This window comes from Scyliorhinus torazame, chromosome 8 (genome assembly GCF_047496885.1).
Source record: "Scyliorhinus torazame isolate Kashiwa2021f chromosome 8, sScyTor2.1, whole genome shotgun sequence".
In the NCBI taxonomy this organism is placed as follows: domain Eukaryota; kingdom Metazoa; phylum Chordata; class Chondrichthyes; order Carcharhiniformes; family Scyliorhinidae; genus Scyliorhinus; species Scyliorhinus torazame.
The window spans coordinates 109,531,000-109,552,485 of NC_092714.1; the positions used below are offsets into that span (position 1 = coordinate 109,531,000).

The 21,486-nt window shown below is 44.4% G+C and overlaps 1 protein-coding gene across 7 annotated transcripts in view; it reads left to right on the forward strand.

Annotated features, from left to right (window-relative positions):
- The window catches only part of LOC140428034 (rho guanine nucleotide exchange factor TIAM1-like), a 473,602-nt gene that overhangs the window by 249,528 nt on the left and 202,588 nt on the right, over nt 1-21,486 (forward strand). For all 7 annotated transcript variants that reach the window (XM_072514009.1, XM_072514007.1, XM_072514011.1 and 4 more), the window contains one exon: nt 10,365-10,454. In XM_072514009.1, the coding sequence (XP_072370110.1) occupies nt 10,365-10,454 (90 nt within the window). The remainder of the gene's footprint in view (nt 1-10,364; nt 10,455-21,486) is intronic.

The window sequence follows — 21,486 nt, forward strand, 5'->3', positions numbered from 1 at the left end:
TGCTCACAGCCTGCAACACAGACATTCACCATGTGCTGAGTGCATCGACTGGTTAGGACAAGGCAAAGGTCTTTAGTTAAAGCTAGTATCGTATTAACCCACAGTCTGAGGATGTTTAAACAGTTAATGATTCAATAAAATAGTGTTGCACTATTTCAAGTGTTGGTGACCTGTATGTGATCCAGAACACCCAACACCTCACCTCCCACAGCTGATGATCTCGAGTGAAGCAGAATTCTCCGGTGGGCGACTAGGGAGGAAAAGGCTAGGGCATCTGCCCCTCTCCCTGTGAAGGTTCCCCCCCGGATATGGCCTCAAAGAACATCCTCATTTCTGACCATGTGATGAAGGAAAGGTTATTGATGAGCAGTTAAAGGTGATTGGATCTTTAACATATCCTGAGGAACTCCGGCAGCGATGCACTGGAGCTGACATGATTGGCTTCCAACAACCACAGTTCTCCACTTTGTGTTAAGTATGACTAACTACTGGAGAGCCTTCCCCCTGATTACCATTAACCTAAGTTTTATCAGGCTCTTTGATGCCACACTTGGTCAAATGCTGCTTTGATGTCAAGAGCAGTCATTCTCAGTTCTGGAATTCAACTCTTTTATTCCTGTTGGACCAAGGCTGGACAGCACGGTAGCATAGTGGTTAGCACAGTTGCTTCACAGCTCCAGGGAGCCGCATTCGATTCCCGGCTGGGTCACTGTCTGTGCGAAGTCTGCACATTCTCCCCATACCTGTGTGGGTTTCCTCCGGGTGCTCCGGTTTCCCCTCTCAGTCCAAAGATGTGTGGGTTAGGTGGATTGCCCATGCTAAGTTGCCCTTAGTGTCCAAAAAGGTTAAGTGGCAGGTTACTGGGCTACAGGGATAGAATAGATCAGTGGGCTTGAGTAGGGTGCTTTTTTCAAAGGCCGGTGCAGACTTGATGGGCCAAATCGCCTCCTTCTGTACTGTAAATTCTATAATTCTAAGGCTGTAATGACAACTAGAGCCAAGTGTCCCTGCCAGAACCCAACTGAGCATCAGTAAACAGGCTATTGATGAGTAAGTGAGGCTTAATTGTACTGTCAACGGCACATTCCATCACATTGCTTATGATTGAGAGTGGACTGGGGGCAGCACGGTGACGCAGTGGTTAGCATTGCTGCCTCACGGTGCTGAGGTCCCAGGTTCAATCCCGGCTCTGGGTCACTATCTGTGTGGAGTTTGCACATTTTCCCCGTGTTTGCGTGGGTTTCGCCCCCACAACCCAAAGATGTGCAGCATAGGTGGATTGGCCACACTAAAATTGCCCCTTAATTGGAAAAAATGAATTGGGTACACTAAATTTATATTTAAAAAAACTGATTGTGAGTGGACTGATTGTGTATTAATTGTTCCAATTGGATTTGCCCACATTTTGTAGACAAATTGAAACTGGACAATTTTCTACTTCATTGGGTCGATGCCAATGTTGCAGCTGTCCTGGAACATTTGGTTAGCGTCAACGGTCATTTTGTAAGCCAGGCTCTTTAGCACTACACCTGGGATATTATCGACGACTAGAACCTTTGCTGTATGCAGTGTGCTCAGCCATTTCGTGATATCACATGGAGTGAATTTAATTTGCTGAAAACTGACATCTGTGCCAGATCACCATTCACAAGAGACGTAACAGAACTTCAGATCCTTTAATTTGGAATCACATAACTTTGTCCAAAGCATGCTACTTCTGCTGTTTTCATCCATGTAATTCCGTGTTGCAGTTCCACTAGGTTGGCACCTCATTTTCATGTATGCCTGCTCCGTCTCTTGACATTCTCTTCTATGCTCTGCATTAAATTATAGTTGATCACCAGGCTTGATGGCAATGGTAGAGTGTGGGATGTGGTGAACTGAGTTTACAGATTGTGGTGCAATTCTGCTGCTGATGGCTCACAGTGCCTCATGATTGTCCAGTTTTCCACTGTGAGACCTGTTCTGAACCTGCCCATTTAGCATGATAATCCCAAACAACATAATGGAGGGTGTCCTTGTTAAGAAGACAGTGGGCTGGATTCTCCGCCCTGCAACGTGGATCCTTATTGGGCGGAGAATCGGGGGCCGGCCGCAATTGAGATTTACGTCTGGGGCCAAACCGACCGTTACACTCTGGCCCCCCTCTGGTGCTGGGATTTTGGTTCGTGCCCGCGCACTAGCGGGAGGTTACAGATGGGTTTTAATGACCCATTTGTATCCACTTAGCGGGCCTGACACCAGATTTTCTTGGCCCCTGTAATTCTCCGGTCCTCTGGGCCGGGAATCATGTGGGCGGGGATTACTACAGGTATCACCAAACGTGAACCTGACGTGGTGGCTCTCGCGTTGGGAGAAGAGAGTTACCCCCCCCCCACCCAAAATGCACGACCTGCCCACCCATCCCTATCAGATGCCCCCCCCCTCACACACACAGACTGCCTAAGCAAATCAGTACCAGTTCTCCTCCGGCAAGAGAACATCATCTCCCAAACGGAGAATCCTGGCCAATATTCTGTGTCCGTAAAATTGTTGTGGACAAAAACATCTGCAAAATATGAGTGAGAATGAGCTAAAGTAGTATTTACCCTCATTTTGTTTCTCCCACCATATAGATCCAGACTGGCAGATATGTTCTTCAGGACATGGCTGGTTCAGTCATTACCGGTGCTTTCTAGCTACTCTTCGTGATGGGCATTCACTTTCCTCAAACAGAGTTTATCTGCGCCCTTGTTTTTCCTGGTACTTTTTCAAAAGTTACGTTCAATTTGCGGGATTGTTTATTTATTTTTTAAAAATATTTTTATTCTCCATTTTCACATTTTCTTCAGAATGTACACCCCACCAACAAACCGTAAACGGTAACGCATACAATGTGAAACACTTTATTAACAACAATGATCCCATCTCCCACCACCCCAAACAACAGCCCACCTGACAATATAAGCATCAAATAAAACAAACCCTCCCAAGGTGGAGAAAAAGAAAAAGGAATCCGGAATCGCCTGTGGTCACCATTGGCATATATAGTCCATCCACCCCACCCCCCCTAATATTCAACGCCATCCAATTCCCAAAAGAGTACCGTGAATGACACCCATGAATTGTAGACGCCCCACCCCCCTCCCAGACTCCTCCCCTCCACTTCCTCTTGTAAACTCCTCCCCCCAACCTTGGTTCCTTTCCCCAACTTTTCACCCCGGCTAAACTCACCGAAACCTATTCTACCAGGCTCCGATGGCCGCAGCCCCTCCCCCCATCTCACTCCCTTTCACTGGCCGGGTGAGGTCTCCTTCGCCCTTGCCCGGTCCCAGGAAAACCAAGAAATCCCCTTTAGCACACAACCCCCGCATACATACCCAAGCCCCAAAGAACCATCATTGCAAATGAAGGTCCCAACTCTTCCCTTGTCCAAATATACAGCGTTGACTCATTTAGTACGTACACCAACACGCAGTGAAAAGATAAAGCTGCATGAGGCTACATCGGTACACAGATATTTCTCAATTCTGCCACAGTCCTTTGCCTTCGCAAACTCCTCGACCGCTTCCACCGTCTCAATATAAAAGTCCTTGGATTTGTAGGTCACCCTCAATTTAGCTGGATATACTATGCTGCACTGCACCTTGCTGATGTACAGTGCCTTCTTCACCCGGCTGAAGACAGCCTGTCTCTCGCCAGCTCCACCGTAAAGTCCTGGTATATGCATATACCAGCTCCAGCCCACTGCACCACCCCGCTTCTGCTTTGCCCAGCACAGGACTTTCTCCTTCACGCTATACCTAGAGAAACATACAAGGCGAGATTCTCTGATATTGAGGCCAAGTGTTCGCACCGTCGTGAACACCAGGGGGCCAGCACGTGCTGGAACGGTTCACGCCGCTCCAGCCTCCTTACGCGGCGCCAAATGGGTGCCGCGCCAACCCGCGCATGCGCAGTTGGGGCAGCTCAATCCTGCGCATGCGCAGTTGGGCCGCGTCATCCTGCGCATGCGCGGGGAACTTCTTACGCACGCCGGCCCCGACCCAACATGGAGTCGGTGTTCAGGGGCCGGCTGCGCCAGGAAGCAGGCCCGGGGGAAGGAGGCCGGCCTGCCGATTGGTGGGCCCCGATCGCGGGGCCAGACCCCATCGGAGGCCCCCCCCCACTTCCTTCAGTGTCACACCTTGCTCCCGCACCTCTGCCGCTGCGCTTGATACCGCCACCCTCACTGGGGCAATTGCCTCCTCCACCAGCACTTTCAATACTGCCCCCCTCTCCTTCTTCATCGCTTCCATGTGTTTTGTGAACTGTTTTTCAAGTTCCACAGCCATCACCTTGGTAATTTCTTCCGCTGTGAGCGATGCGGCCTCTCCTGGTGCTCCAGCCTCCGCTTTTCTTACAGTTCCTGCGGTGACTTTTCCACTCACCGGCGGACTTTCATTAATCCCCTTTTTCACGGCCGTTTTATTCCCAAACTTGGACATTTCTCCTCCCTGCGCCTTCTTACAGCTTTATCAGCCTCCAGGCGGGACCAGGCGTTAAAACTCCGAAATTTCTATTCTCGAGCGGGAGCCCTCCAGTGTGCGGCTGCCTCCCGCCCGCCGTCACCGGAAGTGATTTGCAGGATTATTAATGAAACAGTGTGGTAAGTTGTAATCAGAAGGCGGTCTCCTTGTTCATGTCTAACCTGATAGTATGAGGCCTCATAGGATCCAGAGTCAATGTTGAGAACTCCCAGGTCAAGTCCCACCTGACTATGCACCAATGTATTGCCACCTCTGGAGAACTCTGTCTTGCTCATGTAATAGGGAATACTTAATGATGGTGGTGTAGGAGCCTGTTGGGTGAAAGTACCATTCTGAGAATATCACTGTCAGTCTATTGCTTGTCTAGTTTGTGGAGCAGCTCTCCCAATGTTAGTGACATGGATTATGACTAAAACAGCTGTTCAATTATGGAGGTGTTACAACCAAATCCAAATGCTTAATATCCCTATGTCTACTTGCAACCTATAGATAATTAGGCAAGGAACTCAAGTTCACTCTCCTCTCCAACCTGGGGTGTGGAGACCATTGCAGAAAATGTAGAAGAGCATTGTTGAAAATAAATATTCAATAGGCACTGCAGAATGAGTAGATGATTCAGCAGATCAGGATGATATGCAAACAGAAGACTGGGGAAGAATTTGTGGAGCTACTATCCTTAAAAAATCTCGGAAACTGGAATTATGCCAAGGAACCTGGAGGGTGACAAACATTGCACACTATACAAGAAAAAAGGATAATCTAATATGGCTGAAAATTTAGATATGTTGCCGAAGCCTTTCGTCGTGCATTTATCAGGACAAGCACAAAAATATCAAATTTCAAACAATCATGACAATTTATACTGCAAGATAAAGGTGCTGATTGGTTGCCAAGTTGACTTTGTTTGGCTGCGGGATTGCGATGGGGAAAGCAACATACATCTATAGGCTCATCAAGCTCTTCGATAATTCAGAAGTTCTCTAACTATAAAGACCAACATTCCATTAGCTTTTTTGATTATTTTCTGTACCCGTCCATGACCAAGAGTCATCAATGAAAAATTATAATGAAAAATTGTCCCTGAGCAGGTGCGAAGGAAGGCTTTCTTCATTGAAACTTGGAATTATTTGCCAGACGGAGTGGTTGAGACTGAGGCCACTGCATCTTTTACCGGAAGGTTGGTTAACTATTTGAAGAAGAGGAGGATGCAGGCTCATGCAAAAATAGAAAGCCATGGGACTATTTAGAATTTGACTTGTAAGGAGTGCACACTGACCTAATGAGCCAAATTAGATCTTTCTCTGCTCTAAACTTCATTGTTCTTTGATTTAGGTGAAGGGAATACACAAATCGGTATTAGTTAAGGTATTAGCAATTGACAATAAAGGATATTGGGAAATAGAAAAATACCAGCCGATGCATTTAAAGTCATAGCTGAACAACTTCCCTTTGTGCTGGGATTTCTATGATTCTTTGTAGCAGGAAATAAGATAACCACTATGTGGTGCTGCAGAATAATTGTATTTGTGATGAAGACTTTGGTTATCAACATTGAACAAAACAAACCAAATTTTAAGTATTAAAGACAAAGTAGTCTCCGGTTTAGTTACTTGAAAATATAATATCAGTTGATTCGTGCTGCACTAATTCATATGCTGGTTATGCCAGCGTGAATTGCTGAGTAATGCTAACCTTAGGAATGCTGCAGTTTAGAGAGGGGAAAATCAGTCTAGGTTCCATCCCTGCTTATCCGATTTTATGGTTTCGAGGTATAAAATCCTTCTGATTAAAATTTCGAAGTTCCAAATTCTTAATTGTGCCTGACCTAACAAGGTATAAAAAACTAGTACTTATGAATTAAGTAGAATTTATTAAGCAAATTTATACTGAACAAAAATAGTGAAGACAACATGTAAGTTCTGATCCCTCAAGGCTGATCTTTTGCCTCAATTCCATTTTCCCACCAGTTCCCCATATCCTTGGATTCTGAGTGCCAGAAATCTATCTTTCTCAGGTGGGAGAATTTGTTTTAAGACAGTGAATTAAGATCTAAGTGAGAACGATAATGCATGAGCAACACTTATTCCCCCTCCATTTTGATAATGTTTTAAATGCTAAATGGGACATTGGAATCCCACAATATTCCGTGCAGGGCAATTTTAGAGAATGGCTCAATAAGGGATGCTAAAGATCAAATGGAGAAATGCTTATGAATCACCAGTTTTTTCCAGAAGATGATCAAAACTAAATTCTAGACAAGTTATGAATGTAATTACAGATGAGGAAGCCAATTTGACTCATCTTAGTTTATCTACCTGGGAAGATTCGCCAAACACTCACCCAGCATAACATCCATGCTTCTCAGGGCTTTTAACTCTAATACCCCATCTGGATTACCTTTTGGAAGATGGGCTTTTTGATTTAGTGTTGAATTTCCCTTTTTTGACCCTATGGTTCTTGACATATTTCTCTAAACTGCTTATTCTCCATATGCTGAAAAGAATGGTTAAAAAAATCTGAGCCCTCTTGAACTCTCAACCTGCTCCTAGATTGATTTAAAATTCTAAAAAATAGTTAGTCAAGAGCAGTGTTCCCTCTAAAATGCCTTCGTGCACTTAGTCGTGCAGCAATCTAAATCATACCACACACGGAAATAAACAACTTCTTTAGTCCTTCGGGATAAATTTCCAACATAGTGAAAATCATGACTTTTAAAAAATAAATGGCTCGTGGCCAAAATATAGTGCTCAGAGGAGTTTATAGTCTGCCAAGAACAAAGAAAATTTAGAGGGAACATTGGTCACAGGTCATTTAAGACCCATCCAGCACTGGAGTATGTCACTGCGGTGAAAGCAAACAAAACCCAAGTACTTTAAAAATACCATGCCCACTTTTTAACCAGCATAAAATAGGCACAACATTTACAAATTTAGGAGTGTCATGACCTGCACCAGATCTAGGTTTGTGTTTGGGAAACTGCTAAATTTGTCTGTTTTTAGGTGAAAATGCTAATGATGGAAGTATGAGAGGATAGTTGCATATAGAGTAGTTCCAGGAGAATTCACTGAATTCATATAGTAATCTGTTAGTTATCTTTCCACGTGTTTGTGAATAAATCATCTTTCGAGTGAAACAACTAGATGTGTACATCATTGCAAAGGCCATAACACAACATAACACCGATTATTACAATGAAGCTCAGGATTCATTTCTGTTCCGCAATCTTGTTCAGGCTTCCTTGTTCAGTCATGTGCTGGAGGCATGCACACACTTGTGTACCCACAGGCATAATTAGTTTAACTCCCAAGTGTCGAGGTAGACTCCCGTTGTTTCCACATCAGCCAGCACCTCATTAAAGAACACTTCAATCGTAACACCAGTTGTAATCATTACACAGTCTTGAGTACCTTCTAGTGTGTGGAGCTGCTTTCAGAAAGATATTTAATTTGCTGCCTGCACCTAAAGATCATCCTTTGCGCACCAGCTTCCATTAATGCTGTTACCTAACTGATATGTCACTGAGCGATTAATCCTTCTCCAAGAAGCTTTGTTTTCTCTCATGGAGACACATGAGACTTCCCACGCAACAAGATTGACACAGATCCATTTCTTTGTCACAGTGATAATAGGCAGAACACACCATCTCACAGTGGTGAATGTCATTTTGAACAAGCCATCTTTGTATTTATAGACAAGAATCAAACCCACATAATTGCTGTTTCAGTTATTATAGATGTTTTTTATGTCATTGATTTTGTTCGGCAACTCAAAATGGAGAGCAGCAGGAAGTGGAGAAGGATGTATTTCTTTCTGTCTTATTTCCCAGTTTCTCACCACCAAAGTGGATAACTTCACATTTCACTACATGCTCTTGCCCACTCGCACAACATGTTTATATCCTTCTAAAACTTCTTTACATGCTTATTTTTGCACGTAACTTTGTATTAAACTTGGATGCATTACATTCAGTTCCCTCATCTAAACCATTAATATAGCTTGTGAATAGCTAAGGCCCAAGAACGCATTCTTGCAGTACCCTGCTAGTTACATCTCACTAACCCAAAAATGTCCTTTTTATTCCTACTAGCTACTCTCTGTCTATTAACCAATCCACAGTCCATGCTAATGTATTACTTCCAATCCCAGGAGTTTTAACTTTGTCATAACACCTTGTGTGGCACCTTATCAGATGTTTCCTGAAAATCTAATACACCACATCCACTAGTCCATTTGTTCCCCTGTATTCGTTTGATTAGTTGCACCTCAAAAAACTCCTTGCCAAACATGATTTCCATTTCATAAATCCACATTGACTCTACTTAATCCTATTATGATTTTCTAAGTACATTGTTACCATATGCCTAATAGATTCTAGCATTCTGCCTGCTACTGATGCTAAGCTAACTGATCTTTATAGAATTTATAGTGCAGAAGGAGGCCATTCGGCCCATCGAGTCTGCACCGGCCCTTGGAAAGAGCACTCTACTTAAGCCCACGTCCCCACCCTATCCCCGTAACCCAGCAACCCCACCTAACTTTTGTGGTCACGGGCAATTTATCATGTCCAATCCACCTAACCTGCACACCTTTGGACTGTGGGAGGAAACTGGAGCACCCGGAGGAAGCCCACGCAGACACAGGGAGAACGTGCATACTCTGCACAGACAGTGACCCAAGCTGGGAATCGAACCTGGGACCCTGGAGCTGTGAAGCAATTGTGTTAACTACTGTGCTACCATGCTGCCCTAAATTGTACCCTGTTTTGTCTTTTTCTCCTTTTCTTAATAGCAGGGTTATATTTGCTATCTTGGAATCCTTCGGAACTGTTCCAATCTGTAAGAATTCCGAAAATCAAAGCCAATGCAGCCACTATCTCTGCAGTTACCCCTATTAAAGTCCTAGAGTCCCAGGTTCTCATTGTATCCTGAATAACTCTGGTCATCCATTCCTCTGGGCTTGTTACTCCTTCCTATTGCCCTAGAGGGAACATGTTGGGCCTGTACCAATCTCTTCCTGTTTACATACTTATGAGATGTTTAAAATCTGTCCTTTTATCTCTCTTTCCTTATCAATTTCTTGACCCTCCTCTCCTGAATTCTTAAATTATGCCAAAGTTCAGGCACACTTTTCTGGCAACAATATAAACTTCTTGCTTTGATCTAATACTATTTTAAAACCTTCTGTTAACCATGTTTTTACCACTGTTTCTGTGGATTTTTGTGTTTTAAAAGAATGTATATATGCTGTAAATTATGTAATCTTTAGATGCTCATCGTTACTTGTTTACATCATAATTTTCAATGGAGTTTCCCCAATATTCTTTGTAACTCAGCCCTCACATCTACACAGTTTGCTTTACTTAGATTTATGACCCGAGTTTCAGATTTTCAGAGCAACCATATGGCCATTAATGACTCAACATCAGGTTAATTTAAAAGCATTTTCTATGAAAGTCTGGGTAGAAAAGTGGTATGACTATCATTAATGTGAGCAGGACCTCTGTGCGTGCTCCATATTGCTTCCACCTCCCACTCAAAGGAAGAATTCAAAAAATTAGATGCATGCATAGGTTCAGTTAGGAGGGGTTTGCAATTTGTCGAGTCAATTAACTTTAGCTCAACAACAAGCAAACGGTGCAGATCAGCATGGCAATACACCTTTACTAATATAGGTGATGCAATTTATAGGCCATTCAGACCTTCCCACTGATGCAAATCTGTAATTATTTAAGTAGTTCAGACCACTGGAGTAATGTAACCACAATGCTGTTGCATTCCTATGTTTATTAAAGCATTTGTTTATTTTTCAGCAGGGTTTAACTTTATTCATTTAATCTGCATCTCTTTCTTTGTTTAGGGTTTTGTGTGTCTTTAGTTGAAGAAGAGGGATCACACCAGCAAATGATTATCATTGATGTAAAAGAAGGCGGTCTGGCTTCATCTAAAGGTAATCTGGTTCACTCGCTGACCCGCTCTCACACACACCAGTTTTAGTTTTAAAACTGAACATTGCTTGGTTAGGAATATTCCTTTATATATTTGGGAAAGATTTGGGGCAAATGCAATTTACTGTGGGAAAGATTTGGGGAAAATGTAGTTCACTGATCAACCAATCTAAGTATATGGTTATTACTTCTATGACGTAACTGCAGATGCTTACAAAGGCCAAGTTTTCAATCTGATACTCGTAAAGAAAATTTAGCATTACTTTTCAAATCTGTTAAATTCTTGTATTCTTAATTTGATTCCTGTCTAAAGTTCACACCAGCATTTTTATTCTGGTTATCATTGTGATTTTAATCACTTTTATCCTGACGACAGTCCAACATGAGGCTGAGGCACTATGTAGAGGAAAAATAAAAAGAAAGCCTGTCTTAAAGACAAAATTGAGTATCTTTCCTATTGAAGTTTCCACTGAATTTAGTGACCACTAATCATAAAATTCCCAATTTGGTGTTTCCCAACTTGACAAAGTCCTACCTACATCCTTTGTCAAAGACAGTGCACTGGTAGACGCATTATTTGAAAAGTCAGTGTCTTGGCACCTGCATGCTAAAGAATTGCCAAACAAATACAATTTTATGCTGAGATTTAAACAGAAAACCTGAATGTTGGAAATCTGAAAGAAAACGAAAAATGGTAGAAATGTATAACATCTGGAAATAGAAACGGCCATGTAAAATTTTAGTTGAGGCCGAACAAAACATAGGGGAGGAAATCTGTTACGATAACAAATATAATCCTGACTTCTTGTAGGTAGTCTTATACATGAATACCCTTTGGGTAATATATCAGAGGGTGCCTGATACTCATGAATTGCGCCCCGAACAGGCGCCGGAATGTGGCGACTAGGGGCTTTTCACAGTAACTTCATTGAAGCCTACGCGTGACAATAAGCGATTTTCATTTCATTTCATTTTCATTCATTTCAATTACTATCGTAACATAAAACCAACTTGCGTTTAAACAGCATCTTTAATATAGTAAAACATCTGAAGGCATTTCAAATGGGTTTTAACCAATAAGGACGCTAGTGTCATGTGAGAGTACCTTTAAGAAATGGGTGTTTATAAATGGGTGTGTATATAAGTATCTGTAGTGAGAGTACCTTTAAGAAATGCGTGTTTGTTACTGCAGTGATGTCAGAGAGTGGGTGGAGCTGGGCTGTCTGTCAGCTTTTTACTTTAGTTTTTGATCAGGCTGCAGGGTGTGTTTTTAGTTGTGTTTTCAGTGTTGGAGCTGAAGCCAGACCAAGCCTTTAACCTGATGTGCTACTGATAAAGGTTTTGTTTTTCAGTTGTATGGATGTTAAAAGGAAAGCTTAAAGGTTTACTTAGTGTTGTAGTCTTTGGGGGTTGTATTTGAATTAATGGTTGCTAAGATGTTCACTGTGTTTTAAAAAGGTTAACTTGAGTTCATAGAATAAACATTGCTTTGCTTTAAAAAATACTTTTCCATTTCTGCTCTACCACACCTGTAGAGTGGGCCGTCTGCTCCCAAACCACAATCTAGTAAAAGTTATGGGTCAGGTGAACTCCATGATACACTTTGAGGTTCTCTAAACGCTGGCCCATAACACTAGCAACCTTAAGGAAATTTAAGATGAGTGTTGACCTTGTCCATTCTGGCTCAGGGGTCATTTCTTGTGTCAAGTTTAGCACTGGTAGACTGGTGATATTGAATTTCACTTCTTTGATCTCTACACATTCATTCCAATGTTACCTTCTTTGCCTCCTGTACCCCTCCGACCTGATGTTACCAAAGGACAGCATATAGCTCAACAAAGATGGGTCTTTGGAGAAATCTCATGTTAAAAAAAGAGAGTGGTGGCTGATTAGGGATCTTTGCAGATAATCTTAGGGCAGGTGAAAAAATTAATCAGTCTTTTTTGTGTTCATGGGATGTACGTGCTGCTGGCAAGGTCAACATTATTACCTTCCTGATTTCCCTTGAAGGTGCTACTGAGCCACCTTCTTGAGCTGCTGCAATGCATCTCTCACAGTAATGAATTTTGATGCAGTAATAATGAGGGAATGGTGACATAGAGAGGAACCTGGCCATGTTGGTATTCCCATGCATCTGCTACCTTTGACCATTTAAGCCAGTCATGATGTGGGTTTAGAAAGTGCTGTCTTTGAAATCTTGAGCTGCAGTGCATTTTGTAGATGTTACACAATGAAGACATGGTTCATTGGATGTTTAACGTGGTAGGTGGCACAAACAAGCTGGTTTGTCCTGTATAGTGTCATTCTTTTTGGATGTTGTTGGAGCTGCACTCATTCAAGCAAGTGGAGAGTATTCCATCACACTCCTAACTTGTACCTTGTAGATGGTGGAAAGGCTCCTTGCACCTCGTACTAGGGTGAATCTAGAAGGGATGGGAAAGTGAAGGTAGAGAAAGGATTTTCAAAGAGGCAGTTTCTCATGAAAAGAAGGACACTTGATTGTCGGTATATGCCTCCAGATGTCTTGGGGTAAAGATAATGGAAAATGCCATCACTGATGTTGGGGTGGGCAGAAGGACGAAGGTAAACTATGAAGTGAAGAGCAGATTGATGTAGGAATGGGAGGAGCGGGTGCTTTTTCAAAGGGAAGAGGTCAATGTTTACAGGAAATTGGGAAGTAGAGAAAGAGAAGTTATCAAAGTTAACCATATAAATGATCAGGACCTCTGAGGTCCTGATCACATTGCAAGGCAATGTGAGATGCTGTGGATGTTTATGGAAATAAATTGGCATTCAAGGTGTAGTTAAATGAGGACAGGAGGCCAAAAGGAGAGGAAGTAAGCAGGAGTAGGATGAAGGTTGAAGTCATCAACAATGCGTCGGGATTTGGAGCAAAGGTTGAGTGGTGTTGAAAGAGCAAAGATCTAGCCAAGAAAGTTATAGAACTGGGAGTGGGTTGATGACAAAGTTGTTGCAAGATAGGTGGGAAGAAGTTGAAGTGCTCAAATAAGGAACAGGTACTTGAGAGTAGGGGGAAGAAGATGGGATTGGTTATGACAATAAAAAATATATTGTAGCTGCAACAGTTAGGGCTCACGATGAATCATGTATCCAAGCAAAGGTTAAGGGAAAACCATTCCAGGTTCTGAATCGGTTTTCTATCAGTGTTCGAATGTCCATAATTAATCTGTGATGAAATGTGAATGAGCGTTGTTTGTGAGAGGGTAAAATGTTCTTGAGGAAGATTTAATGTGTCTGATGTACCAGCAGGGTAAAGGGGGCAGTGGAAGAGGAAAGGAGGACAGAGGAGAGGTGAGAGAAGTTAACTTCCAGGAGGTGTGCAGTGTAGGGTGATTGTTAGGAACAGAAGATGAGAGTTTGCATTGCTACTCTACCAGAGATTGGACAGGTGCCACAATAGGTTTGGTGAAGAATAATGAGATGTAAAGAGTGAGTTAAAAGCATAGAATCCCTACAGTGCAGAAGGAGGCCATTCGGCCCATCGAGTCTACACTGACCGTCTGAAAGAGCATCCTCCCGAGGCCCACTCCTCCACCCTTATCCACATAACTGTACCTAACCTACATATTTTTGGACACTAGGGGACAATTTATCATGGCCAATTCACCTAACCTGCACTTCTTTGGACTGTGGGTGGAAACCAGAACACCCGGAGGAAACCCACACAGACACGGGGAGAAAGTACAAACTCCACATAGACAGTCCCCAAGGCCGGAATTGAACCCAGGTTTCTAGCGCTGTGAGGCAGCAGTGCTAACCACTGTGCCGCCGTGCCGCCCGAGTTCTTGAACTTGAGCCAGGAATGGTAGTAAACATGAAGTTAATAGACTGTTCGGAATTTACTGCTGAAAGAAAAGAATAGAATGAAAGGACACTTGGACGACCTCGGCAAGATTGAGAATAGTGAATAGATTTGTCATATGGACAATAGAAGGGGATAGGGCAATATAGCCATGATAGCACCAAAAATGTGTACTTATGGAGAGTACATAGTGGACTTGGAGGGAAGCGTAAACCATAATGATAGGCAGCAGAGAGCTTAGAAAAACAAATAATTCCTCAGAATGAGGATATGAAGAGTAAAGTAACCAGTGCACTAGTTGAGACTGGGCTATTTTGAGGGTTAAGCGCCAAGGGTGAAATGATAATTGGTTAGATTCATTTTAGTTGCTGAGTGATGGTGGTCCTGTGGATGTAGTTAGATTGTCATGTTATCTTCAGTGGGCATGCCCTGTCCCTTGGTTAGTTTTAATTCTTGTTCAACATTTTTCAAATTCTTTTTACTGCTCAGTCTTATCCTTTTGGATTTCACACCAAATGTAATTTTCCTGCTCAAAAGGACATTGGAAAACACAATCCAGCTGCAGGTTTCTGGAGCTCCAAATTACAGCAAATACTGATTTCAGTCATAATCCTTGGGCTGTACACAATTCCAATGTTTCAGAAACAGATTTTCCCCCAGAAGTGTATCATATGGATCAAAATGAATGTCAGTCGAGCACAGTAGAGACAGTGAAGCAGGCACGAACCTCATTGCTTCTGTAAAACTGCCTGGAGGTCAAATACTGAATGGAGCCTTTCTGTTCTGTAATGCTATTGCATGCTATCTTTAGAGTACTGGCAGTAGTATCCCATTGTGACATTCTATTTAATAGTCATTGAAATTTGTGTTCAGCTTTATGTGCTGTGGAATCTTGTTCCATCATGAAAACTGCAAGAATTCAGGCCATTCTTTCATGCAGCGGTTGGAGAGCAACAACTTGGTGATTACCGTGATCTTTAGAGGCCTTTAATGAATTTCAATCTATTGGTTGAATGGACAGTTTCAGCATGCTGTCTGAAAATAAATGGAGATTAATTTCTGGGGCATTCTCCCATTCATCAGACGTGACACTGGAAGATTTTCAGGAACCCTAGAAAATGGCATAGACACAATTTGGTTCTCTAGAGCAACATGGAGCGAAAACCTCAAGCGGTGTAACTGTGATAAATAACAAAGGTATTGGAAATACTCAGTCAGCCAAGGATCCTTTGTGTTGAGAGAAACGGAGTTCATGCTTCAGGTCAATCATCTTTCATGAGAACTAGAAAAGGTGACTTCTGGTGATGGGAATGTGCTGAGTCTTTGCACATCAGGTGGCTCTCCTCCAAAGAACCTGAAAATAGGCTCTTTTACTCGAAACAGCCCGCTAATACAGGGAAAGAGGTATCCCTGCACCCCAACCAACATTCACACGAACGGAGATGCCGAGCAACAGAAACTCCAGAGCTGCAAAGAGATGGGGAAAAGGCAGGAGAAGCAAGTGGCTGAGCCGGCAGACTCACGAGGCGATGAAGCCCTGGCCACGCCAGAGTGAGAAGGACCAACGTGCCGCGCAAGGAGCCCCCCCCCCCCCCCCCCCCCCCCCGGGTCCCCTTCACCGGAGGGTGGTTGGTGAATGTTTCTCTCAAGGGAACTGAGAGAACATAGAGAGGAGACGAAGACCTTTATCCAGGCTGCGGTCAGGGTGGCTGTCACGGAAGCTCTGGTGAGCATACAGGTGGCTCTGGACAAGGCGGAGAGGTGATTGGGGGCCCAGGAGAGCGAGAAAAAGCCTCCACAGACCAGATCAACTGGATCGCCATCCTGAAAAAGGAAATAACAAGGTTGGTCGCGATGCAGGGTGTCTGAGAGGAAAGATAGAAGATCAGGAAAACCGATCAAGGCACCAAAACCTGAGGCTAGTGGGCCTGCTGGAAGGGATTGAAGGGAGCGACCCCACAGACTATGTAGCCCAAATGCTAGGCAATCTGGTGGGAAGGATTGGTGCACTTCTCCAACCCACCAGAAATAGCAGAGCCCACTGGTCGCCCTGTCGAAGACCCAAGGCTGGAGAGCAAGCGAGGTGTGATAATCGCCAAAATGCACTGGTATCAAGACCAGGAAAGATTCCTGCGCTGGGCAAGACAAATGAAAAATTGTAACTGGGAAGGTCACCAGATCAGGATCCAACAAGACATTGGGGCTGAGATCAACAGGGCGAAGACAGCCTGTACAAGAGCGGTGTAAAATTTGGGATGCTGTACCCGACCAAACTCTGGGTCACACTCCAGGGCAGGGAACACTTCTTCATGGTCCCTGCAGATGCGGACAGATTTGTCCTGGAAAATAGGCTGGAGAAATAACAGCAGGGACAGCGGTGAAAAGAGCACCCTAAGAGACTTTACTTGCTAATTTAATTAACCAACTCAAAGGACACTTTGCGTGGGACTGCATTGCCCTATTCTGAGGCCGGGACAGAGGAACAAAAGAGCGAGGGCAGCAGAGTGCAGAACGGCAGGTCGGGAGAACAGATAGTGGGCGATGGGTTGATACCGACCTTGGGAGGGAGGCCACCATACTAACGGGAAAGCTAGCACCAGGAAGCATGAGTAAGAGAGGGGATCCGGCTCATCTTCAGCAAGGGGGAGAGCGCCTGGCAAAGGGAGGGTATGCATCAGTAACGGGGGAATAACCAGGGGAAGAAAAAGGGGGAAGGGAACATGGGAGAAGACACAACAACAGGAGGGTGGCTGGAGGAGGACGGGGGGAGGGGGAGAAAGTGCTATAGGGGAAACATAGGAGCAAGAATAGTAAGGGCATCAGGCTGGCTGCAACAGGCCACATGTGGCAACTTGGAACACACAGGCACCGCGAGCAACCACTTGAGAACAAAGAGAAAACATGGAGTGCAGGGCTCACCCACATGGCATACACACAGTCGGTGGTCATGTGACAAAGGACACCTGGAGAAAGGGAAACCCCAGAGTGCAAGGGCCGGACCTCATGGGGAGAACGGTGACAGCGGGCATTTTGGATGCCCCCCTATAAAAGGGCACGTCCACCAGGTAAGTATGATTGATCCCGCAGGAGGGCGGGGTGAAGTGGGGGCAAAAGAACCCGTTCAGGTTAGTCACCTGGAAAATCAGGGGACTTAACATTCCAGTGAAATGATCCTGAGTCTTCGCCCATTGAAAAATATGAAAGCTGACATAGTCTTCCTCCAAGAGACGCATCTGAGGGAGGAGGACCAGCTGTGGGTAAGGAAGGGCTGAGTGGGACAGACCTACCATTCCTGCTACGGGACGAGGGCTGGGGGATAGCCATACTGTTAAATAAGAGGACGATGTTTACTGTGGCGAGGACGGTTACGGACCGATGGGGATGGTACATCATGGTCAGCGATGTCCTAGACGGGGCACCGGCAGTCCTGGTTAATGTGTATGCTCCCTCAACTGGGACGACACGGAATTTATTAAAAAGACCATGGCGGAAATCCCCGATGTCAACACGCAATGACTTATCGGGGCGGGGGACTTTACTGTGCATAGGACGCACGGACAGACAGGTCGAGCCCCAAAATGGGGAAGACTTCCAACATGGCAAAAAGAACTCTGCATATTCATGGAGTAGATGGGGGCAGTAGACCATGGCGGTTTACCCACCCAGGGGAGAAGGAGTTCTTTTTCTTCCAGGTGCACAATGCATATTCACAGGCCGACTTCTTTGTAGTGGGGAATTTGGTACTTCCAGGGCGAGTAAGAGTGGAATATTCCGCGATTGTAATCTCCGACCATGCTCCACATTACGTGGATGTGAGGTTGGAGACGGGCTGTGCCCAACGCCCTCCATGAAGGTTGGACATGGTCCTCCTGGGGGATAAGGCTTTCGGAAAGAAAACATCACAGGCCATAGATGAGTATATTACTAATAACCAAAATGGGGAGGTCAAACCCTCCATGTTCTGGGAGGTGCTGAAGATGTGATCAGGGGTGAAATTATTGCCTATAAGGCATGTTGAGTTGGAGAAGAGAGGGTGGCTAGGCAACAACTAGTCAACTCCATATTGGAGGTACACTGGCAATACTTCGAGGCCTTGACCACCGAGCTCCTGGCGGAGAGGAAAAAGCTACAAACGGACTTTGACCTGCTCTCCACAGGGAAAGCAGTGCACCAATCTGGCAGGCACGGGGTATCCTGTACGAACATAGATACAAAGCCAACCACCTGCTGGCTCACCAGCTGAGAAAGCAGGCAGCCACGAGGGAAATAGCTCCGATTAGAGACAACACAGGCAAACTAATAGCTGAGCCAGAAAAGGTCAACAAGACATTTGAGACTTTCTACTGGGGGCTGTACACCTCCCAGCCCCAGCAGGGGCTTGCAGATCAAACAGTTCCTCGATGAACTGGACATGCCAGTTGTGGAGCAAGATAGTAAACGGGGGCTGGAAGCACTCTGAGATCTGGGAGAAGTCATGGAGAGTATTAATTCCATGCCGGTGGGGACCAGATGGATTCCCGATGGACTTCTACAAAACATTTGCGATGACACTGGCCCGTACCTGCGGGAGATGTTCACAGAGTCGCTGGCGAGGTGCACCCTGCCGCCTATGCTAGTGCAAGCCTCAATCTCGCTGATAGCCACGAAAGACAAAGACCCAATAGAATACGGTCCTACATACCCATTTTGCTGCTAAATGTGAACGTGAAAATATTGGCCAAGATCTTAGCCAGGAGACTGAAGGACTACGTAACAGAAGACCAAACGAGCTTTGTGAAAGGTAGACAGCGAACATCAAATATCGGGTGCCTGCTGAACGTGATGATGATTCCATCTGAGGCGATCATTTCCTTGGACGCAGAATAGGCCTTTGACAGAGTCGAATGGAAGTATCTTATAGGAGTTACTGGAGAGTTTGGGCTTGGAGCAGGGTTCACGGCCTGCGTGGACCTCCTGTACAGCACTCGCATGGCGAGCGTATGGACAAATACCACCAGCTGTAAGTACTTCCAACTGCACAGAGGAACAAAGCAGAGATGCCTGTTCTCCCTGCTGGTGTTCACCCTCGCGATTGAACCATTGCCGATCGCGTTCAGGATGGCAAAGAATTGGAAGGGGATTCGGAGAGGAGACAGAGACCACAGAGTCACACTCTATGCAGATGACCTTCTCCTCTACATCTCGGATCCGAGAAGCAGCTTGCAAGGAATCATTGGATTTGTTCATTATCACGTGTACCGAAGTACAGTGAAAAATATTTTTCTGCGAGTAACTCAACAGGTCATTAAGTACATGAAAAGAAAAGGAAATAAAAGAAAATAAAAAAGGATCTGTTAGGGAGAGCTCGCAGAGAATCGCCACGCTCCAGTGCCATCTTGTGCATGCCGCTCTTGGAAGAGTTTGGAGCCTTCTCGGGCTACAAACTTAACCTGAGCAGAAGTGAGATCTTCCTGGTGAACCCGCAAGGGGGAGGGACTGCCATTTAAACAGACCCGACACAAATTCCCCTACTTGGGGATCCAAATCGCTCTTGACTGGACACAGATCCACAAATGGAACCTGACCAGTCTGGTGGAGGAAGTTAAAAAGAACCTGCAGAAGTCGGACACACTCCCACTCACCCTGGCAGGGAGGGTGCAGATGATCAAGATGAACGTATTGCCCGGGTTCCTCTTTCTGTTCAGATCTTTTACCGATCTGCATCCCAAAGGCCTTCTTCAAATCATTAGAAAAACTGATCTTTGCATTTGTGTTTTTTGGGGGGGGGGGGGGTTGGTGAACATGTGTTTGTTGCAGATGGGGGCCTTGTCATCCATTTCGGTTAATCTGAAGTGTTGTCACAGTTGGTTCCACGACTGGAGTGTGGCTGTCACCACTGGGCTCGTTGAGTGTTTGTTCGGTGGGGATGGGAGAGCAGCCATCGCCAGGGCCCGGAGGGAGGTCCCTGTGCAGGAGCCCTCCTCCATTCACACCTACTCGGCTTTTGGCTCCTTTATCCATTCCTTTAACCCTTTCCGCAGTTTCAGCCCAGTGGTAATATTGACAACCTACATCACAACACATGTCGATTTTCTGTACAATATTGGTTATACAATTAAATATATTTGTTTATTTATTATTTTTGTTTTATTTAGTTAATGTGAAATATATCCCTGGTTTTGAGCCACTACTCTGCCAAGACTTGAAGAGCTGAATTTCTAGATACTGTTACAAAAATTGGCTTTTACAAGATGGTTATTTTAAAAAAATGTCTCCTTTAATTTAAAGTGAAGCAGAATGTTCTGGATAGGGGTATGGTGTTCATATTAAACCTCTTCCGGAAGGCAAGCTTATGTGATCTCTTTGTCATGAGGGATGAAACCAAAGCATATTAAAATATCATGTAACTGTATTCATATCTTGGCACAGAAATAGGGACAGTTGCATTTTGAAGACACAAATTCAGAGAAGGTGATAGAAACGGATGAAGCAGCTACTACTGTGAAAAGCAGGCTGATTTGCCTTTATGCTAATAACTAAGCAGAATTATTGTAAATGTTTGTTTTCTGTTCGAAAAGAAGAGGACAGAATAGATCGTACTTTTGTAGATTTAAAGAATAGTTGCGAAAACGGGTCTTGCTGATGAAAGTCAATTTTGGACTGAGTTGAACGATTTTCGAAAGACACTGGAAGATTTGACCTGGCATGTCAGGGAGAAGTGAACCTGCTGGAAAGTTGAGTTGCTACCCACCTTCCAGAAGTGCAGTGCACAGAAAAAGGGATTGCAAGAAGTATCTCTTTTGTATTAATTAGTTAATGCAAAAGTAACTTTTCTTTAGTTGTATTAGTTGTCTGTTAACTAATGTTTGATGGGGCAGCATGGTGGCACAATGGCTAGCACTGCTGCTTCACGGCGCCGAGGTCCTAGGTTCGCTCCCAGCTCTGGGTCGCTGACCACGTGGCGTTTGCACATTCTCCCCATGTTTGCCTGGGTTTTGCCCCCACAACCGAAAGAGGTGCAGTGTAGGTGGATTGGCCACGCTAAATTGCTCCTTATTGTAAAAAAGAATGATTTGGGTACTCTAAATTTTAAAAAAAAAACGAATGTTTGAAGTATATTTATTACAGTTTGTTACATTAAAAGTCTTAAGATGTGAAATCTTGTCCTTTGGTTATTTCTGCCAGTCACTGGGAAATTCATTTTCTTGCGGTATTAATTTCTTTGGGGATTG